This window comes from Aptenodytes forsteri, unplaced genomic scaffold, assembly GCF_000699145.1.
Source record: "Aptenodytes forsteri isolate BGI_AS27 unplaced genomic scaffold, ASM69914v1 Scaffold23, whole genome shotgun sequence".
In the NCBI taxonomy this organism is placed as follows: Eukaryota; Metazoa; Chordata; class Aves; order Sphenisciformes; family Spheniscidae; genus Aptenodytes; species Aptenodytes forsteri.
This window is the reverse complement of record NW_008796043.1, coordinates 1,372,451-1,398,806: the sequence shown is the minus strand read 5'-3', so window position 1 is coordinate 1,398,806 and position 26,356 is coordinate 1,372,451. Positions and strand designations below refer to the sequence as shown.

General features: G+C 43.0%; 1 protein-coding gene across 17 annotated transcripts in view; it reads left to right on the top strand.

Annotated features, from left to right (window-relative positions):
* The window catches only part of DTNA (dystrobrevin alpha), a 222,374-nt gene that overhangs the window by 28,998 nt on the left and 167,020 nt on the right, over positions 1–26,356 (top strand). For 15 of the 17 annotated variants that reach the window (XM_009285618.2, XM_009285614.2, XM_009285609.2 and 12 more), the window contains exon 1: positions 6,349–6,532. The exons of 1 other annotated variant lie outside the window; for it this stretch is intronic. In XM_009285618.2, the coding sequence (XP_009283893.1) occupies positions 6,516–6,532 (17 nt within the window). In that variant the 5' untranslated portion in view covers positions 6,349–6,515. Of the gene's footprint in view, positions 1–6,348; positions 6,533–18,011; positions 18,086–26,356 lie in introns of those variants that run through there. One more of the 17 variants, XM_009285602.2, reaches the window with a different exon arrangement.

Genomic DNA, 26,356 nt, shown 5'->3' with positions numbered 1-26,356 from the left:
TTTTTTTTTTCTATTTTTTTTTTTAAAAAAAAAAAAAAAAAAAAAAGAAGTAATTTCCTCTTTTTCCCAACTTTTTGGTCTGGAGGGTGGAATAAAGTGAGTTTTATTTTAGAGCAGGAGGGTTTTTTGGTGGTATGTGGGATGAATGAAAGGGGATTGTTCCTACCTTTGGCTCAACTGAACAGAGAATCTGTTTCATAGATTATCCTCTTCCAGTTCTGAAAAAAGTGTGTGTGTCACTCCATCCACATGCATGTCTGCCTGCACGCACACTTTGGGCATTGGCCAAATTTCCACGAAAGGCCTGTGGTTGTCTGTCCAGGCAAATACAAATACATAATGTTTGTGGCATTTTCAGGAAATAACTTACTGGAAACCTTTTTCAGTGCAGAACATAGCGCTGCAATGAAACCGAGGTGCTGGAGTGAGACAGGATAACAGAGCCATTTCCATAATAAAAATAATCATTTCATAATTTCAGGAATAAGGACATTAATTTCAGGAGAAAGTTGTGACAAGACAAATTTTGGTGTTGCAATCTTTACTTTCACAAATGTTTCAGTTATTCTTTTCAGAAACAGGCTGCAATGAGCTCTCTTAATTAGCAGTCTTCACTACCTTTTGTATACTCAGTTAGAGCAGACATGAAGCCCTCAAAGCAGTAGAGGGTTCTTACCACCGAGGAGACAAAGAACATCCCGTGCTGGAGCAAAGGCTGTGTCATGAATCTTTGTAGCTGGCATGTGGGGTGTTTGTTTATTTTATTTTCCTTCTGAGTTTGGCTTTCTAAGGGAACACAATCATGCTATGTTTGTTTGTCTCACACTTCTGGTCACAGCCATGAACTCATTAGACACCTTCTGCTAAATTTAACACAGGGAAAGAAATCTCAGCTATACTGATTCTCCTTGAGTCTCGTGAAGTGGGATTCAAGATAGCACCCCAATAAGGACAGGACAGGCAACATTCTCCTCTTGAAACAGCTCCCACGTGTGCTGGTTGGTCAGTCTGAGCACCCACAGCTCTGAACCAGCTGCACGACCTGCTTGCTGCTGTTTCCCCAGGTAGGGAGAAAGTACAAAAGGGCACATGGAAGGGAGCAGGAGTACTGATTAGGGCAGTAGCTGGAAGAAGGGCAACCATGGAGGCTTGGGGAAATTAAAAGGATCATTGTGGAGAGGGCGGCGCAGGTTGGTTGCATGGTACATTAAAAGAAGCTGAAAGTGCAGGTGGGCAACACTCATGTCCTGAGGGATTGGACTGGTCATGAGAGTTTAGAGGAAACAGGGATTACTGTCTTTGGGAGCAATAAATAACAAAGGATCATAAATCCTTAGGAAAACAATCTTCATTAGATGCACTGCTCACCAAGCAACTTTAATGAACTATAGCTGTCACTTCAAAGCTTTCAAGTTGAGTGTTTTCAGGTAGAGGACTAATAATGGATGATGCAGCCTTTTTATTTATCCATGAGTGCCATCATGGGTAAGGAAAGACTTTTCCAGGGCTCAGCACTGTGTGGGATTAGGTTTATCCGTCTTTTTTTAATTGTTTTTAGAAAAATATTTTTCCTTTCAGTGTGGTAAAATTAAACATAACATAAAGTTCTCTTTATTATATGTCAGAGATCTTCATTTTGCTGATCAATTTGGACATCTAACAAAAAGAATAGTCTTTTTCCTGTATTTAGTGTTTGGATTAAAGATGGATGGAAGCAGAACTGTTCTAGTTCTCCTCTTAGGTATTTTTCAAGTAGGCATCTGGTAAACAATGGTTTGATTTCGCAGAGAACAAGGCAAGTGCACAGAGTTTTTAATAAGTTGCTTAATTGTTCATAATTAATGTTCATACTTTGCGTGTAGAAAAATAAAGCCAAGGCTTTTATATCTTGGCTCTTGTAGATGTGACATGCTTATATATGATGATAAACACTGGTTTAAACTACAGGTTTGTCCAAAAAACTCTAGCAAACTATAAATACAAGACGTATGAAAAAGGAAAGAAATGTTTAAAAGTAAATCATGGATTTTTTCCTTTATTCAGTAAAATGGATTGACTGAAAATATCATTTGTTTCTGAAGCTTAGATGTATGACCGTGGACGTTCTCCCTTCTTCCCACATAGCTTGAATCACAGAAACAGAAAATAAAACGGGAAAAGCCAGCACAGAAAATCCTCTGTTGCTGCAGAACTGCTCATGGAGTATGTATCAAGTGCATTCCCCATTTACTTTATTAATGCTTACCAAGAATTCAAGCAATTTGAATATGTTTTGCAAATAGTGGAGCTGACCCATCTGAACATTTTTAGTGACTGAGCTTCCTCCCATTATCCAGTGAGCCTCCCAAAAACGGCAGGAGGATTAGACTCAGTGAGGAGGGTGCTGGAATACATTTCTTTGGAGCAGTCAGACTCAGCACTGGGGGGCCAGGGCAGTGTTTTGCCCCGCGTGAGCCCATCTCGGTCCCCTGGGTTGCCTTCCAGAGCAAAGGTACCCTGCCATGCCGGAGGCTGCATCGTGGGGACAGCAGGGCAGCAGGTGCTGGGGGGTGCTACCGAGAGCCCCCTGTCCCCACCAGCTTCAATAGCCATTCCCCATCTCTTCCAGTAAAAAAGTGGTAAGTGGGAGAGAAGCAACTCATGGGTCAAAGCTTGGCCAAACCCTGTCCGTTGGACCATGTTGGAGAGGGCTCACGGTGTAACCGCTTAGCTGAGTAGCCAAGGCTGGAGGTAGGCTGGGGGGGTGACAGGTGTGTAGATCAAATAATACGGAATAAAATCAGTGTGCTGGATCCACTGTGACAGGTGGGAACCGCGTTCCTGTCAATGCAATGGTAGTCCCCTACTCAAAGTTCTTACTCTCGATCAAACCTGTGCTGAAATCATCTGCAGAGGTTAATGAGATCATTCCTAAGAGCAGGAAGTACTGTGAGTAAGACCTCGAAGGACTGAGCCCGTAGGGTAGAAGATGTTGCTTGTCCCAGTAAGCCCAAATCTTAAGACTGCCAAGACAAATGAATTCAAGACACTGACAGACACGGGAAGACAAAGAGCAACTTCTGTGTGCATTAAAAATAGCTAAACGTGAAGGGACAGACCATGCCTCTGAGGCACTGGGCTAAATTGGGAATGGGTAGGAAGTCACATGGCGCCAAACATGTTACATATTTACACTTGTCACTGGTACCAAATTACTCTCCCCTCCCTGCTGTTCCCTTCTCCTCTCCGCTGCCATGCCAGCTGCTGCTTCAGCTCCCACTCCTCCACTAGAACTTGCTATTGATACGTATTCATGTATCTCAAATCTAATGCCACAGAGGTCCCTGATCTATTACATTTGGTGATGGTTTTAAGCAACAGACCCTGCTGAGGGAGAAAAAGTAGTATTGCCTCTCACAGCTTTGGTAAATCTCTCCCAGCTGTACACTTTGCATTGCACGTTAGACACTGGTATTATAGCACATCTCTTCATCTGAGGGAACTGGACACCTGCCTTCTCTTTTGGCTTATGTGATACAGTTTTTGGACATATGACCTCTGACTGTCCCATTCATGGGAATGGGATCATGCTGCCCATGTTGACATCCAAAGTTTCCCAGTAATTTCCAGCATGCCATTTCCCAGAGCTCCACCCCCACATACTCTTAAGTTTATAAATAACCTCTTAAGAGACACGGGAAGCAAACACTTTTAAGTGTTCTTTTAGAGGATCCAAACCCCAATCTCTTTTTTCCCATATCTAGTAAGGGAAATACACAAGTTTAGATAGAAGTGTGGAAGTGCTTCTGTGGATTTCCCTGCCTTGTGTTTTTCCCCACACTTAAGCACTCTCTAGAGGTACATTGGAGTCCTAGAAACAGCTCAGTCTTAATCCTTCCTGTTCATGACTTCACTTCTGAATCACCACATTTGTCCATCACACCTTCTTCCATGGGGAGCTTCTTTCTTCCTTCCTTGTTGCCCTAATTAAAAAGGAGCCCTCAGCCACAAAAGCATGACTTTTCTTTGTTCTTTCTCTTTTGTCTCTCTGAGCATCTGAATCACTGTGCTTTTTAAGACCTAATGTTAACACTTGGTCTCTGCTTCTAGTGATTATCTGCCCTTCCAGTCTGACATCCTTACAATTGAAAAAAAAACTGATTTGAGGTATGTTATTCTCATTGCTTTATGTGAAGTTACTTCATTGGAATGGGAGACACTGTGGCTCAGTGACTTTCTCTACTCTGAGATCTGTAAGCCTGCAGTGGTAGAGGTGGCTCCATGGGAAAGAGGTGCCAGCCTTCCTGCAATTCACTGCAGCTCCTAAACCTGAATAATAGACACATTCCCTGAACTGTTGTATCAGGAATACAGAGTTTTAGGACCCGAGGCAAAGGAGAAGTGAAGTGACTTCTTCCCTGTCTGGCAGGAAGTCCATGGCATATTTTTCTCTTGCTGGAGTTTTTAAAGTGCTCTGCAAGGCAGGCATTAAACATACTGAGGTCTGGCTTTGCTAATAGTAACAAAGGTTAGTGATTCAAAATAAATCTTTCAACTTTTCAGGAGTCATCAGCTAGTTTATTCTTTACTATTTGTATGCTGCTGGCAACTTTTCCAGGCCTGTGAGCCCAAGATGGCTCCAGGTTAAGAGGAGCTCTTGCCTTCCTGCCTGTGGGACTGACCATGAAAATGGCTATGGAGTTACTGTTTTATCAAACTTTATATAACGTTATATTTATGTTATCAAACATATGTATTTATATAGATGTTATCAAACAGCATCATGAAGAGTAGCTGGCAGGAGGTGAAGTGCAGGCTTACTTCATGCGCACTAAGATACAGCCCTTTGGATGATTCTTTTACCCCCCTTTAGGCCTTTCCAATTTTGAGCCGTTTCCTTTGTTAGCCTGAAGTAAACGCATGATTACTTTTACTACTAAATCAGTCCAGCCTCTCAACACCGGTGCTCTGAAAAGTGTGATGCCTCATCAAGTAGGGTATTGGCAAGGCATTTATAAGCCATGTTTTTAGCTAAGTGATTCTGGGCACAGCTTGACCTTGCCCCCCCGCCCTGACCTGTGCTCGCTGCTTGCTTGGCTGCATCCCTGGGTATGAACCCCTGTTGGCAGCAGCTCAGACAAAGGCTGAAGACTGTAGACCAGAGACATTTACCATGTTATTCTGTTTGAATTGGTGTGACTGTCAATTGATATTTTCCAGTTTCAACTGAAAGTATTCAATAATTCATATGTTTTACATAGAGTGTTGTGGCTTGTTCCATTCCCACCCATGTAGTCCTGATAGCAAGCAGCAACTGAAAGCACATTTACAAATTAAAAGCGTGCTGCTTCAAAAGGATGATATTAAGAGCCAGGGGTTTGTGTCAACACTAACGACTCCTGAAGCCTCTGGTAGGGATACTGACTTTCTGGGTTATGTGGAAGGACTTTTTTCCCCTGTTCAGTCTCCTCGAATGCTGCCATTAATCAGTAGTCTAGCTATTTCAGAGTCTGACTTCTGAACAACATTGCAATGCATTGTTATTGTAAGGAGCAACAAATTTACTAAGAGTGGGCGTTTAGAAGCCTTGTGTTTAAGATTTGGTAAAATCTTTTTTATTTGTTCTTCTCTTTTTTTAATACGTCATTCCTCAGTAAAGCTCTCTGCACAGGCAGAAGTGCTGTAAACATCCAAATATGAGGCTCTGTGAAAGCTTGATATGACAGAGTGTGAAATGCTTCTTTGTACCTTCCTTCCCCCAGCCCTCGCGCCCCTCAAGCTGGTTGCGTTTGGAGTCCCCTACAGAAAATGCTTTCTTACGATCCTGTTTCCGACTGCGATTTCATTGGTGGCTCCGGGATTCAAACCCAGAGACTTTGCCTAATTGGGCACGAGCAATAATTTCGGGTACCTCCGCACCGAACATAAGCAGGCCGAGCCACAGCGGTTTTGCAAAGGCACCGTGTCGAGCTGCTCGCAGGGCTGCTGGCGGGGAGCAGAGGGCTCCCGGGAAGCCGGCGTGCACCCGCTGGTGCCCGGCGGCAGGTGACGGCTGCGGCGCTGCTGCAGGCTGGCGGGGTGGCGATGGCAGCCTCCCTGCTGCGGGCAGCCGTGGTTGGAAGTCAGTGAAATCCTGCCTGCCAAACCCTCTGTGTGTGTGCGTGTGTGTGGCAGTGAGGAGAGGGGAGAGGTGGGGATGGGGGAGATGGGGTGGAGTGGCAGGCTTGGGAGAGAGGGAGGGGGAGAGGGAGGGAGAGAGGAGGGGAGGGGGCCCGGGTGCCTGCGATTGGTAAAGCTCCGCAAAGGCATCTGCCAGCAGGACTTCAGAGGAATGTGAAACCAAATCATTTACAAGTTAAAGATAGACGCAGAATACACAGCATCTTGAGCCAGGGTTTAAATTCATCCCTCTCTGCCTGGCTTCTCGCAAAGCTCTGCTTGTCAGCTTCCCTCTGTCTCCTCTAACGACTCTAATATTCCCTTAAAAATAACATCATTCTGGATTCTTTGGAATTACTAAGGTGGCAAAAGAGATCATGGTGCAGACGATAGGGTAAGTAGGAAGCTTGCCTTTGCATACATTTGCTAGGGTGGTTCCTCTGGGCTTTGCTTCTGCTTTCAGAGCACTCAGCAGTTCCTGTAGGATGAGGTAGATACTCACGTAGTGCTTTCCCCGTGCGATTTATTCCCCCCTGTTTTCCCCATACGGATTATTTGAACTTTATTCCTCAGTGAAGTGTTAACTCACAAGGTTACTTGTCTTGGCATACCTAGGGAGTCTTGAGCTTTAATAATCTTACCATTACAGTTTGGAGTGCTGTTTTCCTATCAGCTGAATTTTGTTATATACCTTTGCTCTTCATTAGTGGGATATGCTGTTTGAAATGCTGCTTATTATTACAAAATTGAAAAGTAAGTTGGTTTCCACGTTAGGATGTAATCAATGTTCTTGCATGCTTGTTTGGCTATAGTTTCACTTACCTGCGATTTCCTCATGTGTGAATTCGATCACAACACAGGGTTAATTAAATTTAACCTTTCTGTTTGCTTGTTCCCAAATAATGCTTTTACTTGGCATTTGGTTTTGATTGCTGGGTTTTTTTTACATCTTGACCCTTTTGTTTTCTCTGAACAAAGTCCTTCTAGCAGTAATTAAAAAACATGCACATTCCCCTGATAGTCCTCACTTAAATAGTGAGTTTGTGAGTAAAAGGAAGATTCAGGCTGTCATGTTCTTTCTACAACTTGTCAGAAGTAATTTCAGTATCTAGCAGATACATCACTTCATTGATCAATGGTATTTTCAGGCTCTTTCTCCAGTATTTCTGGTTAAGTTGTGGTGTTCCTATGACCAAAAGGATTTTGAAATATCAAACTGAGTGGGAAGTTTTATGTAATATTTGTTATATAGCAAAAACTTGTATTCTGAGAGTTTCATCTGAATCTGTGCTTTGTATGAGAATCACCTAAATGCCAGCATCCTTTTTACCATTTATTCTGGGCACGCGTGTTTTACACTCGTAGTAGAGGAGCTCCTAACTTTGGATTTGGTGGCACTTCACACAAACATACTCAGAATTCCTGACGTGTTAGTACTGCCCATAATAACCATAGGAAGTAGGTGCTGTCTGCAGATAACTGGAACTCCTCACATTTTTGGTTATAGATACCAGTGCCGAAGAGACTCACGTAATGTCAGTCTGTGTCTTGCAAAATATGTGGAACTGGGTGAACTGAAATAGAAATGTTTCCTCTGTTTGGAGGAAAGATGATGCATCTGGTATGTTTTATTATCTTTCTTCCATTTGATCGAGTTCATCCCTGTTGATCAGCTTACCCGAATTTTGCAAAACATCTGGGTATATTTGGGTGAGCAAATCTGCTGTGAAGTGTTTTCTGTGTGGTTAAATCTAGGGGATGGAGGAGAGGGAAATGTAGAACCTTTAAGGTAAATATGGAAAAAGACAACCGCAGGGGTGAGAAATTACATTCAAGCCAGACTATATTATCTTATAGTTTATACTAGTTGGGTGTTCTTTTAACTAGCTCAGACTAGCTAAACACTTCAGTCTCATGCTAAATTTCCAGGCCAACAGTTACTTACATTAAGATATCACTGTAATATTTGTTTCTTGGTATTGAAGTGGAAGAACTTTGAGACGAAATGTGTCAAGATGAATAAAAACTTGCAGTGGGCCTTAGTAAAGCTGTGGTTAGTTTCTGGCTCTTGCACAGGATCCTGTGCAGCTTCGGGCAAGTTGTGTGAGCTCTCAGAGCCCCTACAAACCTGAAGGGGGTGGAAGTACCTTTATTACTTTTCTGTGTTAGGGATCTAGATAGCAGTTCCTCGGGCTAGGCATCGCCTCTGGTAAGGCTTGGCACAGTAGGCTTCTGTTTTCAGATGGCGTGCACCCACCCCAGCTCTGTGGCAAAAGGCGGGAGGGAGGAGGAATCCACAGATTTGGAAGTAGAGGTTCGCTGCACCTTTTATAAGCTTCCTAAACTGAAAGAGAAAAATAGACTGACATTCAGAGGTGAGCAGAAAATAGAATTAATGTTCCATGGGATATTCCTGAGTCAGTTCAAAATTAAATTGCATTTCCCTACCACAGTGTATTGCTTTTCAGAAGTTATAGTTCAGGAGCATGGTGTTCCCATTTCATTATGTGAGACCCTTCTCCCATAATTAAATGTCCAAGAGGCACTGGAGAGCTTCGTCAGAAGGAAGCCTGCTTCGTATTCTGGGAAGTGAAGCTGCCTGAAAAACCTTGTTCCTGGAAGGGAATGAGCATCTGACCCAGGAACAGGGAGTTCCCAGGGTAAGGACTACAGTGCGGTGTTGGATTGACTTTAAAAAATATATTCTGGTGGATCTAATCCACCTGAAATAACATCTTCCAGTTGTCCTAGCAGTAAATGGAAAATCTTCAATAAACTGATATTTTCCCATAGAAAATGTTGCTGTATTTGATATGCTTTATATATTATTATAAAGTTGGCATATTTTCTGAAACGGAAAATCTTTGGCCAGCTGTTAGGGTGAATTTTGCACGGTTAGGGAATATTGTACTTTCCCCAGCCTGTGTTCAGTGTTGATGGTACCACACAGCAGCGCAATACTGCTGAGGCTTTTGGGTAAGGGTGTGATAGCTTTATCAGGGCAGGATGTAGGGGCTGGGATCTCCTCCCCTCCCCTCCCCCTGCTCCCCCACTAGCCCTGTGCTCTCAGGTGACTGGGATCTTTTGGGAAGTGGAAAGGGAGGGAGGAGAGAGAGGGAGACATCTTTTTCTTAAAGGCTTTTGCAGCAAGGTGTTGCTCGGGGTGGTGACACCCTCTTCTTGATCTCCTGGACTTCTTGCCTCACTGCAGCCTTCCCGTCCCTCCGTCCCCTTTCCCAGGACCCCCACTAAACCCACACAGGGGAAGATGGAGAAGTGCTTCTGGGACAGAGGTGATGGGAGCGTGAAAGGGTGCCTGCCTCCAGCCCCTGCCTCTTGCTACTGCAGAGAGAGGAGAGATCATGGAGGACCCGGTCTTCAGGGAGATCAAGCAGGGGACAGATCATTGATGAGGGGAGCACAGGCCTACAGCTGAAGCATTGCTGCCTCCTGGTTTTAGGTACTGTGTGAGTGGTTGAGGTGCTACTCTGATGCTGGTACGGTGTTCATCACTAGCGTGTACCACGCTTTCCTGCTCTGAGGAGCTGATTGTTCGGTGTCGTTAGGGACAAGCCCTGCTTTGTCACGGTTAGTAACACGTCTGCTCTCAGAGCAGGCAGATCATGGTCCCTCCCTTTCCGTTACGATTAAGTTATAAGTGACTCCGTCACAAGAATTCAGAAAAATCGTGCTTTCTGAGGTGAAAATGGGTTTGCAACATTTTTTCCTTTAATAAATCCTACGCTTCCTTCTTTGTAAACCCTGATAAAACCAGTGGCAGGGATACGCATATGAGTGTTAAAATCCTTCCTTGCTAGACTTTACAGTCATTGTATATGGTTCCCATTTTCTTTCTTTCTGTCATGATCTTTTTTTCCTTTGTAAATCTTTGTTTCTAGCCTCATCTTCAAGCTTTTTACAGTTATTATTCTGCCAAAAATAATAAAATAGGGGTGTCATCAGGAACCACTTGGTAAAGAATTTAAGGACTGTTTCGCCAAGGTTCCCCTGAGAATACGCTGGCATTTTTCTGAGCTCAGAAGTACCTAGAAGCAGCTCACAGTGATGTAATTTCCTTTGGGTCCTAATGAATCTGCTCCCAGCGACGGCAGCTAATTTGTTTTGGCAGAGTATGACAGGCAATGCCTTATACAATGCACCACTCTGTAGAAAGCCTCAATTCTGTAATTTTGTAATTCTGTAAAAAAAGAACCCCCAAAACACCCACAACCCAAACTGAAGAAATTATGATGTCCTATGCAGCCATGTTATCACCTCTGAGTCCACGAGTGGAAATCCAGAGAAGTCGCCAGTCCAAGCGGTGTTGGACCTTCTGCACTTACTATTGATCCTGGCTCCTGGTGTATAAAGGAACAAAGTACTTCCTGAGCTAATTATTACTGTATGAAGTGACTTTACCTGGAAACACAGTGATACTTCCCACTAATAGGATGCTTAAAAATGCATCTAATAGCAGCTGTGGTAGTTGAGAGAATGCCTAATACCTAATAGTCTAGAGAAAACCATCCTCCCTGGCAGGGGGGTATTACAGGAAGCCAAGTTTTACTGTATCTTTCCTGTGTCTGAAACAATTGTATGGCCTCTTGCTGCATTTGACTCTCAAACCTGAATTGGGGAGTATACTCCAAGTAATAAAGAAGAGATAGGAAAGCAGTGGAAATAATGAATCTTTACTAATTTATTTGTTGGCATGGTGGTAGCTGTTTGCTGAACAAAACCTTCCCTAGGGCAATGGAGGGAACAAGTCGGCTTCTGTGCCTGTGATCTTTGAGAAGTCATGTAGGGGGCTTGGCATATCTTTTTCTGAGAGCAATGACAGTAATACTTGCCCAGTTCTGTGAAATGCTCTGAGATCAAGGGGTAAAAAGTGGTACCTAAGTGCTGCATTCTTATTTTCTTTTATATCTTTTGTAAGGATAAGACTACTCTGGTATAAAATACCTCCTTGTAAATTTGTAAGAACATTTGCTCTCAGCGGAACCTCAAAAAAAAAAAAAAAGACAGAAAAATGAAGCAGAGACAAGAGAAGTCTGTGAGCAAGTAGGCTTTAAAAACAGTTTATTGACAACTAATGACTAGTTCTTTTAAACACAATGAAAGTAAGCACAGGCAAAGCCCAGAAGAACATGCTTGGAGTGAAGTTGACCTTGAGTACTCATTTCCAAATAACAGCTGCAAATAGAATTAGTTAGTAATTTTATCCTTTCCTGTTACGTTTTTTAAATATACCGTTTAATGAGAGTTATGCTTTCTAGTAATTACTACCTTTTCAGTCCGTGTTCATTCTTAATGTGACATTGTCCTTGGAACAAGATCAGGAAACGCTTTTGATTCTTTCCGCCCCCCCCCCCCCCCCCCTTTTTATACACAACTAATTTATATTGGATCAAGAGAGCTACTGTATCACTCGTTTGATATGGGAATATAATCCATTCCCTGGTTTTAGATCATTCTTTTTTCCTATAAATTGACTTTAGAATGACTAACTTTACATCTAAAAAAATGCATGAGATTACAAAGGCAACACATTGATTTAAATATTTTCTAACTTTTGAGTTGATAATTCTGAAACCTTGTCACTCTTTTAACATGGAGTCCTAACTAATTTGTGTAACTGAAAGCTTCCTCACCTAAACTTAATCTAGGAGAGCTGGCCAGTCTTTTGCAGACTAGAACCCAGGAAAAAAGGCACATCATAGATCTAAGTTTGAAAGCATTTATCTTGGTATTTGATGTGTACTTTTAATTGCTATTACAATTACAAATATTTTACTTTTCTTTGAATATACGCAAACAAAATGTGTTTCCAAATAGATCAAACAGATTTCCAAACACATCAAACAAAATACAAAGTGTTTTATGGTTTAATTTTTGTCCTTAAAAGTTTAATCAATTTGCATGTCTTATTAGGGCAAATAAATCACATCAGTTTAATGCAGGTACAAATTATATTATGCTGGTACAGAAATGCAAGGAGAGCTTAACAGAGCTAAGAGTCAAGCCATGTACTCTGCCAGGCTATTCTGTAAACAGGTCATGTTTTTCTTTAAAAAGCCCCACTTCTGAAAATGCCAACTATCACGTTACTTCCCCTACAACCTATTCTGCATCCTGGCTTCCCACCTCTCTCTGCCACCTGCCAGGCCATTGGTAATGCTCTTCATCCCAACCTCCAAGCTGTCTTCCCTCCAATTCTAGCTGTAGCATTGGATGAATTTTTGGCTGACCCATTGAACACGTAGTAACAGCAACCAGGGCAGGCTGTCAGCGCATCCAGAAGTGGTAATTCAGCGAAAGTCCTTGCTCCATCTCCTCAGAGTCTCAGTTAGGGAGGAAATTTCTGGAGGAGACACGTTTTCAAGTACAAGGAAGTTGCGCGTGGCTTGCAAGAAGGCCCCTGAGCAGGTCTCCCATAGACCCATGTCAGTTCAAAACAGAAGTCATCAGCAAGGTTCAGACCTTCAGCTGGTAGAGCAATCGCTTGCACTCGTAAGCTCTAAAGCTCCCTGTGAACCATCCTTGGAGGGAGATGAAATACGCCTTTTGTTAATAAGTTCAATGGCTGTTTGCTGATAGCGGCAGAAAGATAACAATTGTACCTGCTTGCCAGACTTCAAGTTTTTGTGTGAAAGCATGGAGGAATGAATGCTTCTCAGCAAAGGATTTATAAAGGATTTTTTTTTAGCACAGGTAAAACTATTTCTTTTCAATAACTTTAGCTTTGAAAATTGCTGAAAATGTATAAATGATACATTCAGCTTGACTCTAATATCTGGTATGTAAAATTTCAGGTCAAACATAAAATTTAGAAGAGCAACTGAAAAAAAGTTTTATAGTAGGAAGTGGGTGTAAGCAGAGGAAACTTGCTGAAATGATGATGGCAAGAAGCAATTATGTGAGTCTAGGAGATAGTAAATACAATTTCAGAAATCGTACAGCTAAATAAATGTTAGGTGTCTGATGGTTGAAAAGAATCCAAGCAAACATAAGTTCTTCATCTACATTAAATCTGGTGATGTATTCCTAAATAGAATTAAAAGTGCTAGAGCTTAAAGCCCTTTTTTTAAAAATGCTTTCCAGGCTTAGGGGAACTCTTCGCAGGACGGTGCATTTTCACTGAAAGGTGAATAGGTGTCTGCTGAGAGTCACGCGCAGTTACTCATAACTCAGTGGTAACTTGGACTAAATGGGCCCAATCTTCGCTGCTACACTGTTTAATATCCACCCACATTGAAACTGTGTATTCTCTATGAAAAAGGCATAAAGTAAGTAGATAGACTGATAATTTTTCAGGCCACGCAGTTTTCCTGAAAGTGGAAATAAATCCTTGTGCACAAAGCCTCAGATTTTGTAACTGTGCATGCAGAGTACTAAATAAGTCATCCACTGTGTTATGTCCAAGAGAAACCAAGCTTTGCCAGAAAGCAACCTCAGACCAGCCAGGTCTGGCTATACCTATTTCACAGGTCATTAGTCCTATCCTTTTTCTGCTGTACAGCATCGTAGATGACTGCTTGGGCTCGTATTAGGCATGACTTACATATACTGACAGACTCAATATAGAGCAAGGAAATAAAATTGGATATCTCAGCCTTGGAAGAAATAGTCCTAATTGTTTTTCCACCCTGCCCCTGGCAGATAGAGCAGGCAAATAACAAGAGGGGAAGGTTATGCAAATATTGGCCCAGTCCTGGCTGGATTTCCAGTATTTTTCACTGTGTGCTAATTAAAAACTACACACAACTCGATGCCTTTCATGAGGCAGCATCGCAAGGGCACGCTTGGCTCACCAGGCGCACAGAGGCGAGCAGTGGTGTTGTGTAGCTCCAGAGGATTCAGTGAGCTGCATGCTGGTAGCTCTTGACACCAGTACAGGCTGGGGAACAACTGGTGAGACAGCAGCTCTTCAGGAAAGGATAAGGGTTACTGTGGATCTCCAGTTGAACATGAATTGGCAATGTTGAGCAGTTGCACGATAGAAAGGAAAAAAAAGAAAATCATGATATTGGGATGCATGTGGGAGTACAGCCCACAGGGAATAATCTCCATGCTGGTGAGCGCTCAGCTGGAGTCCTGTGTTCGGTTTGGAGCACTGCTCTTCAAGAAAATGCCAGCCACTTTAAAAGTGGAGAGGAGGGCAGTAAAAATGACTGGAGATCCAGAGGACATGCCCCAGGGGAAAAACCTAAAGGTATTTGCTGTGCCTAAAGAAGAGCAGCCTGCTGGGGAGCGGGTGGGAGACAGGCAGTTTTTCAAGCACAGAAAGTGCAGAACAGGCTGTTGCGAAGAGGAGGCCAGTAATCCCTTTTGTGTGCCGTAGCAAAGAGAAATGGGTCTAAAGTGAAGCAAGAAAGATGAGGTAAACCTAGGAAAATGTTATCCCTGAAATAAACTGCCAGTGGATCTTGTGGACTTTCCATCACTGGAGGTTTTAGGAATGGCTTTAATAAACACGAGTGAAGTGTATCTGACTTTATCTCACAGTAGGAGGTGGGTTACATCTCTTTTCTACCATCCTTATGATTCGGTGATACAGGAGATAATACTGCACATGGAATTATTTTCTTAATGAAAGACATGCTTTCTAAATTCTGGTTGGAAAGATCTCTCTGCCGAGTGGTATGCGTTTTGCTGAGGTGCAGAGGCACTTAATCATCATATAATTTCCTCATTTTGAAATGTTCCTTAGCTAAGTGGTTAAGGCATAAACAGCTGGCTTTGCGTTTCAGCTCAGATATCGTTGTCCTGAAATACTTGGGGACATCAGTCTGTCAGCTGGCACTTGACAGTCCATCCTAAATTTGAAACACGTAATTAGATTCTTAGGGTGAAATCCGAGTCCCCTTTGAAGTCACGGGTTTTTATAGGGTAAAAATTTCACACTGAAGACAGAGCGGTGTCCACTTGTGTGTGCTTAGCTTTACTGTTGTAGGCAGGCCTGTTTTCAGGATGAGGATGTAAGGAGTGGGTTGTAAGAGCGTGTAACCTTTGCTATGGCAAACATTTGCTTGCAGAATGGGGCCTTTGGAGTGCTTGTGTGGGTGAGTGAGAGTTTACAACAGGCATTATGTGAGGTGAATTCATTACTTTTTCCTTTTTTCAGATAATGTCAACAAAACTAATTTACACCATCTGTTCTGAAATAGAGAGAGGCAGTCAGTAAAAAAGCAACACCTATTCTGGTTTTTAAAATTTCATTTGATAAGACTTCAGGCATTCTATATTCTCCCTAGTGTAATTTAATTTTTTTCCTTTTTCTGGGGGGGGGGGGGGGGGGGGGGGGGGGGGGGGGGGGGGGGGGGGGGGGGGGGCTTTTCTCCCCCAAAATGTATTTTTTATTGCCAATGGCCTTTAATTTGCATTTAGTATTCAGATAGCTATAACTGCAAGTTAAATGTTTCTCCAGCTACTGGTTAATCCCTCCTGATGAAATGCATGCAGAGAAGTCTCCAGGTGCTATGAATTGGAATAGTTCCACTGAAAATACTCTGGCTTTGTTTATGCCAGTATTAATTCAGAGCAAGTTCACTGTTCACAGCGTAGCTACTTTAGATTTAGAGTAGATGATAGTCAGAATTTTATCCTCAGAAAGAGATCACATTGATGTAAAAAGCTCAATGTGAATCTCAGAGCTGAGAGTTGAAATTTTGTGCCTCATAATGTATTGTTGCGTTTCACATCCAGATTTCTTTGCAGGCTTTGCTCAACTGTGCAATGACGTGCCCTGTGTAGGAATTGCATGCGTATACCTGAGGCTAGAATAAGCCCGCGAGGAAGCACAAACCCCAGACTTTAGGACCGCCAATATATCAGTTGTTAATAACCTTACAATGTTATTATAGCTAACACTAGAAACATAATTAAATCGGAATGATTTGAAACTGCCATTAGGGGGAAGAGGATGGAGGAAAACAGTTTCATCCTCACAACATGGTGTTTTCATTGACCTACTTACAGTAGGGAAGAAAATGTGTCCTTTCCCGTTACAGCAGAATAGGTTTGTTCAGCAATTTTACAATGCAGCTGTGCAGGAGAAGACTGGCTTTCCTAACCACTTCAGGAGGATTTGGAAAGGAGAGTAATGTTATTTCACACACTTAGTACTAAGACATGTAAGTTCCTGTCCAAGCTATAATGTTATTAATCTACTCAATTTGGTAGAAAGTGCTTTGACTGAAAAAAAAAAGGGAAAAAAAAGACTTGTATTCAGAGGTGAGAGGAAAAGGGCTGTGCCTGGGCTGCAGCTGTGCAGAGGAACCTTTTATGGGCAATCACGTTTCTTTCATCTTCGTCTTCCCTGATGCAAAGTCCCTGCCATCCTTGAGACCCCCAGACCCCCTGCCGGGTGCCCCTTCCAGCTGAGCAGCCCTGCTCTTCACACACTGAAGGGAATGGCTGCAGCCTGCTTTCGCTTCAGCAGGAGTTCCCTTGCGTGCTTCACGTCAGAGAATTACTGAAATGCATGAAGGGATGACGTAGGGCCTGGTCCTGTTGGAGTGCACAAACTCTCACTGACACCAAGCCTCTCAAACCGCATGAGTGTGGGTGCGCAGCCTTCGGGACCGCCGGGCTGAAAGTGGGGGAGTTCTGAACATCGGTGCATGGTATGGCACTGCCTCTGCACATCCAGCACCCCTACTGAAGTCACCGAGCAGGGGGCCACAGCTGCAGAGCCCACAGCGCCTAAAATACCGCCGGAGAGAAATCCCAGGTGCTTTTGCTTCTCCACATCCTGCAAGCAAACAGCACGGGATGCAGGTGTCCGGGTTACTCCGGCCACGGGGCATGGCGGTGCCCATGGGGTAGGCAGCACGCGGGTCTTGAGGTGCAGCCTTCCTCCTCAGGACTTGTGCATGTGGTATTTAATGTCTGTTGTCTTATGCCTGGGTTAATAAGCCGTCTTTATCTGAAAATAAACACCTGCAGCTAGTCCTTTCTAGGCTGCTCAGGTCACATTCATCCACAAGGTGTTGTTGGTAATTTAGTATTGTCAGAGGCATTAGTCACTGCCATAGTAGCTTAATAATGTGTGGTAGGAGCCAGCTGGTAATTAACAAATTAAAGATATCGTATACATTTTCCTCAAATATTTTGTATGTAGCAAAAATAATTAGGAGTACTTCGGGTGTTTAAAGCTGTTACATATATTTAAAACACCTCACTGTGTTAGGAAATTATTCATTCTTTTAAAGGTCAGCTAGGCCTAATTTTGCTGCTGTCCCAGGATTCATAAGTACGCACGTAAGAGTTGTGAAGTAGGGAGAGAGCCAGAGTCCTGTCTTTTTTTAACCCTTTAATTCTGCCTTGTTTAACATATTCATCCCAATGGCTGTCTTCTGTGCCTGTTTTTAGGAGTGGCACAACTTTGTAGGTCTCAGCTGCTCTCTTTTGCACTTTACTTCCTTTCGTGTTAGAAGTGTCTTGAATTGGAAGGTTATGTGCACACGTGTGTGCGATGCAGTCTGTTGAAAAGATGAAATCAGCTTTTAATTAAAGCGAAGGAAAGACAAAGCTAACACAAATTGTATTAAACTGCTAAACTGGGAAAGACACGACAATATGAATGGAGGTGACAATGGGTTTCATTATGTAGTGTAAGTAAAATATCCCAGTATGCGCAAGCTTGCTTTAACTCACTTGGTGTCTCCTTATTTTATCACCAGATGGTGACCAGTGGTTTCAAATTGAGATGCTCTCAATTATCTGTGCGTGATGGTTGAGCGATAGCACACTTTGAGATGTCTCCTTTCCATGCTGCTTCAGCCCAGTACTCCTTGATCCTCCTGCAGCCTGACTCCAGGACTCGGCTCTGAGTATCCCAAGCCTTTGACTCTGCTTTTTTTCTGGGGCAGGATCTGATCTGAGCACTCTGAGGCAGAAGAAGCAGGGAACAGAGCAAGCGATCGAAGGAGCATCATTTCTACGGGTAGGGTGTGATTAACTGTCTTCGTGGGGAGCGCTTGGGTACTGGCAGTGGCTTTGAGAAATATGATTTATGTTTGAAAACTTTCTCGGAGAGAAAAAAGTACTGTTGAAGATGTGAATGGGTGCTTTTTGATACAGTGTGCAAAGTCTTTGTCAGACAGTGACAGAGTTTCTATTCAAACTTTGAACTTGTGGTACAGATGTGAGCGGCTGTACAATGCAGTGAAAGGCAGAGAAGAATCTGCCCCATAATACCTTTGCTCTTTGCTACATTTATTCACCTCCACATTGTTTGACGGAAGAGCACTGGGGATTTCAAAGAATGTGTTTCTGAAGCTTATGAAAGAAAAGGAATTCCATGTGCAATTTCTATTAAGATTTTTAGCCTCTTAGGGTCAGGCTCAGGCATTTGGAGTGCTTCTTAAAACGTTTTGGTATTACCGCACAGAGGGTAGAGGTAGAAAAGGGCTATTAAGTTATTCACACAACGCTGTTAACAGTATAGACTTGTTTTGTGCATCCTGAATTCTCTTTTGTTGTTGGGGGTGGCTTTTGCTTGGGGGTTTTCTAGTAGTGCTTTGTACTGACTGTTGTCTCAGCAGAAAACCTTCACTGTTTTTACTGTATAACAGTAGAGCATGAAAGCCCGGGCAACACTGGAGTCACATAGTGTGCAGACATGGTGAGAGGTGATCCTGCTGACCGCACTCGGGATGGGTGAGAGCAGACATCTGAGAGGGCAGGCAGAAATATAGGAACATGCCGCCCTTTACCTGCAATCCCACAGCAGTGGTGAGAACAGGCCCCACACCTCCCAGCCTGGGTGCAAGCAGCACGGCAGGTACTTTTTGCAGGGCTGCTAACAATCCTGGTCCCTCCACTGTCCAGACCGGGGAGCCTGTTGAATGCACCGTGCTTCTCCTTTTGCTGGTGTTTCTGGATTTTCCCCCAGTGGAGCCCACGGGCAGGGTGTGGGGATGGCCCCACCTGGCTCTGCCGCTGGCACGCCATCGGGTGGCGGCTCGGCACACACATAGGGACCTGGCAGGCCTCCTGGCATCCACAGCTGAGACATAGCTGGAGAGTCTCGCCTGCATATCTCTCCCAGTGACAGAATAGCATTTCCTAGTGTGGGCGCTGGTCCTGCAGGCAGGGCTTTGCAGGACAACCAAGGCACTTCAAATTTTACTACAATCAGCATCAGAGAAAATCTTTCACATTTTCCATCCGCCTGAAGCCCTTCATATACATAAACAATTACACAGACTTCATAATGATTATGTCCTTTTAAACTGCTGTATTAATATTGGTACTAGATTTTTTAAATTCTTTTTTAGCCTTTGAGTTAATTCAGTTCATGACCTTCACACTTCAGATTTTAAAGTGCCATTACATCCCATAGGAGACTAGATTGCTGTTGAGGGGAACAAAAATAAGTATCATAGCAGGGGGGAAAAAAATGTTTTCTTTCTTCAATCTGATAGTTCATGTAATTGGGGAAGGTAGGGGGTGTCTTTAATACCTGTCACTCCCTTGCACTGACGCTTTTGAAATATTTGGACACAAGTCATGGAGCTTTCTGTTCACCTGGGAATAAAGACAGACATTCAGTCTGAATCTCCTCAGTTGCTATTTTTCTTTTCTCACATTACATTGCAGGTTAGTATTTCTGCAAAGAGGCTGTACAGAAATCTCAGAGCAATTTAAGCTGCAAAGATTTCTCTGTTCCCTAGTTTATTTTGGCAAAATAAGATCCATATAGCTCTGAATTAAAGGAGCATTGTGATATTTGAATATTGCCCTCCAAGCATTGCATTTTGATACAATTACTCAAAAATAAACTTTGTATAGGTAAAATATGTTATTTGCTGCATTTCTTTTATTCTGAACAAATCTATAGTTTTTTTCTAGCTGTATAATTTTCTGGAAAAAAACCCTTTACTTCTGACATGTTTTGTTCTGTGCTCATTGCCTCAATTGTTTAAGTCAGACTTAGGCTGTCCTCTTCAGTTTTTATTTTTATTTGATATTTGGGAAGCAATAAGCTAACCTGTGTGTTCTGTGATCAGTCTGGATGACCAATTCCACAAAGACTACTGCTCACCTGCTCATCACTGCACTTGCAATTTACTTTTACCAAGATAAATGCCAGAGCCCTGCAGCTGAACAATTTGGTTCCGAATGAAGGTGGCTAAGCTGGAAACACATTTATTTTGCGGTTTTTAGCACTGTCAGGTGAGATTCAACCAGGGTTGCACAGGAAGTAGTGCTGCAGTCGCTGCAAGGGATTTTGCTTGAACCTGCGGGTGAGCTGCTGTTAGAGTTGTTCAGCACTCTGCTTACCGCATGCTTACAAAAAGTGTTTCCTTTTATTTCAGACAGGCAAGCAAAATGTCATTCCCAGCCACTGCCTCAATGTCTTCCCTCACTAAAGCGAAACAACAGGTGACTAGATGCTGATGTGCTGTATCTGGCACATTTTGCAGTTGTTTTCTGCTTCTTGATAATGCCAGGATATGAACTTGAGGTCATTACAGCTGCTCTGGCCACCTCGCTGCTCACTGAAATAAAGACTGGCTGCTTTAGTCATTACTATTTGCTGAGGCTGCTTTTACGTGTGCATTTACTCTGTTTATAGAATCCCAAACACTATGTGTAAAGATCTGTGTTGACATCTTGTAGTGAGAGTCTCTCTGCTGATGGGAACCCAGGCACATATACGTACATATTTTTGAAGCAAATGGTTGTGGTGATAAGTGCGAGCTTATCTGCTCAGCCTGTTCATTTGAATGTAGCCTTCCGCGATTAATTGCTAGGATGAAAAATTCAGTCCATCCTGTTTAGAATTACACGTGTTTATTCAGTCCATTGTTAAAGTTGGTGCCGTTATTCATGCACGATTTTTGCTTCCATGTAAGTTTTATTATACTTTGATCTTCTGTAGCACCAACATACTTTTAAAAACCACTTCCCCAGAAACTGTTATTTCACTGTAATTATAAAAGAACATGCATATGAATCACAAATGAGAATATTACCCAACTAGATGTTCGTAGAAACAGGAGAGCACTTACATGCAGCACAATACATTAATCATTTATAAGGAGTCAGCTATTAAAATGATTTTTTTTTAATACTGTACATTGAGTACAAAGGTGATGTGAAAAGCCTTTTCACTGAAGATGTTTGTGGGCTTTTGAAACTTTCTTACGTTTCCATCGTCACACTCTTGTCACACATTTGAAATGGAAAAGCTCAAATATACTAGTTTGGATGACTCCAGGTTAAGGTACCTCTAGAGTGTGAGTATGTATGTATGCATGTGTATATACACATACGTACGTATATGTATACGTATCTGTACACATATGGGAGTGTATATTTTGGTGCCATTTCTACAAGCTTTTGTCTTTAAGGGAAGTCCACGGTGTGCTTGGTGCTTCTTCATTTCAACAGAACTCCTCATGGGCAAGGGGTTTGCCTGCTTAGACACTTTCACAGTCAGGATCTGTGGTCATTGTATGCAGATTTCTCAAATGAATGACAAATCTAGCTGAGCTATCGTTTCTTCACAAGGCTTTATCCCTGGGTTGGCTTCAGACTTACATATTTTTAAATGTCACCAATAACAGAAAAAGAAAGGAAAGGAAAGAAAGGAATGAAGAAAGCTTCAAGCACTCTTGTTTTGAATTGCCTGCGTGAAGGTGTAGTGTCCCCACTCCCCATTCGAACGTAGGACGTGTCTGCAGACGGCAATACGAGCTCCCCTCTGTCCCTTCCCCAGGCTGGTGGAATGTGCTCCGATGCCAGTCATGAGCTGCAGAGCTCACTTAGTACCACACTGTGCCCAGTGATGATGCACAGCATATTAGCAACTGCTGAAGCTGGAGCCAGCTTAGAGCTGCCTTGTACCTGGGCAGCTCAGGGAGGAAGCGGAGAAGTTGAGGTCTGTCCATGGTGGCCCGTGGAGATGTTTCCTGGATGGTGCTCGTTTGCGGTGGAGGTGGCAGGGCAGGAGACCTTTGAAGCGCTTCTTGGAATCTGAAGCTAGCAGGGTCTGGTCTGATTCCTGCTTTTGGAGCAGGATTATTATTATTATTATTATTAAGAGGCCTCTCACCACTGGGCAGTGATGCGGAGCACAGTTCTGCTTCCCTGGGCATCTCTCCCTCAGCTCCCTTGCTTTGGGGTAGTAACTGGGCAAGGGAAAGGACCTGCTGCAGAACTGCAGTTGTTTTGAAGCAACTTTGTACCACATCAGTAGAACAGAGGTACAGTCTGGATCACTTTAAATTCCCTTGTTGATGTAGGCAACAGGTCCGAAAGGCGAGGTGGTTTGGGGAATTAATAGCCACGCCTGATAACTTTTAAATAAAGAGCAGGATTTTCCAAATATTGCAGGAAGCGGCAAAAACAGCAGGAGAGAACAGATTTAACGCTTGTAAATTGTCTTCTTTTTAAAACGCTAAAGTTCAGGCAAAAGAGATTGCAGTTCTCCTAGGAAGAAAAGTCTGTGTAATGAATAGTTGGTTCCCACCTGAATCCCTTCCACTCTTCATACTGGAAAATACAGCAGCTGTGATTCCTGTAGCAGTATTTAAAATGACAGGCATATTTAAATCTAAGTTTGTCTAGTGAGGCTTTGCTAAAACTACCACACCAGCATGATGATACCATGAGAGCTTTACAATTTAAACCAAATCTTTTTTGGTTTTGATGCCATCCTGAGTCCCGTTGTGGTGAAAACCCAGGTGGTTCATGATCTGTGCTTCTAGATCGATCTGTAGTGATTATTCTGTTTCTCCCTTTTCCATGACCCCTCTGTAGATCAAGGTGCTGCACATATGTGCCCTTCACAGCCTCTCTGATCGAGGAGTGATGAGAGGAATAGCATTCCCTCTCTTTTCGCCTGGCCAGCAGCAATCTTGAATAAACTGGATGCGTGTGGTTGTGGGGCAGGGAGGGGAGGTGGTCTTTGATGGAGACCAAAGTGAAGGTATCCCAAGACCGCTTTGCGCTTTAGCATTCCTCATGGGGTCAAAACCCAAAGAAGATCAGACTGTCTAAGGGTTAGGAAAAGAAACCCCCACCTTTCTGACACCCTACTGCCCTCTGCCCTAATGGCTTTTTGGGAAAAGGCATCCATTCATTCATAAATTCATTCATATTTCATTCATAAAGTAACCCTGTTTCATGCTTTAGAAATATTGGTGGTGGTGGACAGTGCACCGCACACATACACTTTCCATAGCTTTAAATGCAGTAGTACCATTTGCGCCTGATTTTGAGAGATGCTGAGTGGCTGTGGCTCTGAATGAAGTCCATGGAAAGCGTACGTGGGAATCACACTATTAAAGTGTAGCTCTCTTTACCAAGTTTCTTCTGTTTTGCTTTCAACGCCAGAGCTTAGTACTCGCAATTCAACTGTTTATTAAAAGTGAACTCCTTATCATTTGTCTATTTATCAAATGTTGTACTTGTAATTTATCCTTGTTTTATGCTGTCATATGCAATTCATGAACCAGAACAACAGTTCATTTGACCCTATAGAAAATTGATGGGTAGAACTGCTTGGAAAATAATCTTCCCTGGAAACCTTCTTAAAAGTAAAATTCAAGTTGTTATTACAAAATCGACGGTCCGATTCATTCACCTGTCCAGGGCAGAATGGAAGGTCAACTAAAATTTCAACCCTTGGTAAAGAAGTGTCACTTCATATTAGTGTAATTAGTGTATTAGGCAGTCCAAAGATAGTATCACACATTACTAAAGGTAAGAGGTGCAAGAACCCACTTACAAATTGAAAAGCAACATCCTATACAAGTATGATTATTGAGTAGGACATTGGTATTATAATCTTCCAAATGACAGCTCTATCTGACTGTAATTCATTGTGAAGTAAAGAGTTTCTGGTGTGCCAGGAGTTCTCTTGACCTGACGCAAAACTTCATGACTGCAGGAAATTAAATACATTATTGCAATTCTAAATTTAGTCTTTCCCTGCTTGAAGATACTAAAATTTCTGTAATATCCACTATTTATTACACAATGGACACTTAAAAATTCTAAAACTTTGCCTTTTCTTTGTAGCTCACACACACACAACTGCATTAAAGCAGCTAAGAACATGTTGCAAGCTACTTGTTTGTCGTTTTTAATTTTGGAGTTAGCAGAAAATAAAAAGTCGAGTTGTTAAACCTCCACCAGTTTTCACTTCATTGGAGTTGTTCTGAGAACTGCAAACCATACATTCAGAGATTGGCTTCCAGGCGTGATCTTTTGTGCCCTACGTGTGTCGTTGCAGAAACATTTTAAATTCATCCGTTGAATTACGAAAGGAGACTTCAGAGCTGAGAGTCCCACAGATAGATCTGAGGTACAGTACTGACCACGCCGTTGTCGCGTGGCTCTGCAAATGCTCGTTTACTGCCTCGGAAGAAGGAATTGGTTTGCTCCTCTTTCTCTGAAGGTCGGTTTGTGTGAAACCTGCTCCAGTTTTCCTTTCGGCACACAAATAGAATTGCCTGTTGCTTGTCCGGGTATCTTCTTTCTTGCATCTAATCCAAGCACGCATCTTGGGTTTCTTTTTCATCTGCTGAAATACGACTGTGATAATTTTATCTCGGCAGCCTGTATGGCTCCACTTGCATTTAAGCGGCAGTCTGACTGGCTGGGGGCTTCAGGCACATGACCTTGGGAGAGGTACAGACTATTCATGTTGTGAAAGCCTTCTGTATCGGAGTGATGTGCGTGTGCATGTGTCTGACAGAGGTTTGTAAGGCCATGGCAGACACAAGAAACTGTCCTTTGGTGTCTCTCACTGCCAGACTGGCCATGGAACAGTTTTTCTGGGCTCGTCCGAGTTCAGCCAGCAGCTCTGCCTCCTTTCTGCTTCCCTCCTCTCTTTATTTTTCTGCTTATTATCAACTCACTGGAGGGTAGTTGATAATGTAGTCTGTGATAAACAAAACATAAAGTCCTGACTATGTAATAGGTTGGTAGCACCGCCAATTAGGAAAGTTGCCCAGCGGTTCCCATCATAGTACCTTGGTTTTCAGGGTATTTGTGAAACTTTTAACATTGAACTGAAATTTTTCAGGCCAGTTGTTTTCCTCAGCCTGAGTATTTTTGGAATATTTCAGCTCAAGTGATTCAGTAAGACTGAGAACAAGGCTAGCATAAAAATAAGTTGTTTTTTGCACCTTAAAAGAAAACCTCAGGTATTTTCTTCAGTGTGCTTTAGTATTCTTGTACTTTGGAGCAAGGATGTAAACTTCAGTAGAGCACATGACCTTTGTGTGAGGAGCACTTCTGTTATTTGTCCCTGTGCAAATCTGCCCACATTTGGCCTATGCAAATCTGCCCACATTTGGCCTATACATTAGCCCTCGGGAGGAAATAAATCCTGAGCAGCTTACCCATGCTGAGAACCGGCTGCGGGTGAAGATCTTTGATGGATCCAGCCCCTCTGCAGGTGCTGGAGAGCCTCTGTGCCTGCTCCTGGCACCCAAGTCGTTCCTTAGTCCTGGAGCACCTGGCAAGCTTTCTGCTGTACTTGTCTTCACACAGCTTCGGGAGACACGGAGCTCCGGTGTCTGGTTTACAACAGAGCGGTGCGCTGAGTGAGGAAGTGGTTGTGAAAAGAAATGTGTACCGAGGAATCAGACACGTCTTAGATGCAACGAGGGCAACGCTGCAGTTTCACGGGCAGCCTGAACTTTGGCATCTCCTGTCTTTTAAATGCTAAGGCTGCTAAAGCAAACAAACAGTGTAACATTCTTGTTACCTAATTCCTCTGGAATCATTCTGCATATAATGTGGCATTGCTCCTCATTTTGTTGAATAAAGGTTACAGAACCTCCAGTGCTTTGAACTAGTTGTACCACTTAGCAGTCAAAAGAACCTTGATCAAGGATCCCAAAATACTTTGGGCTTCCACGTAGCACATACACTTCTGTCAGCTCTCCGGTAGGACAGGCGCAGAGGGGGAGAGGGACCCTTCTTGTTCTCGGGCAGCACTGTCTCAGGAGAAAGAGTGGCTTACATTCAAAGTTCACTTCCATTTTGGTTTATGAAGAAAAGCTTTTCAAAACTTCTACGTTTCTATCATACGTCCAACCCTTAGCTTAACAGATCTCAGAGGGAAAAAACCAAACAGAAGGAAATTTCTTTACTGAAAGAGTGGTTAAACATTGGAACAGGCTGCCCAGGGAAGTGGTTGAGTCCCCATCCCTGGAAGTATTTAAAAGACGTGTAGATGAGGCGCATAGGG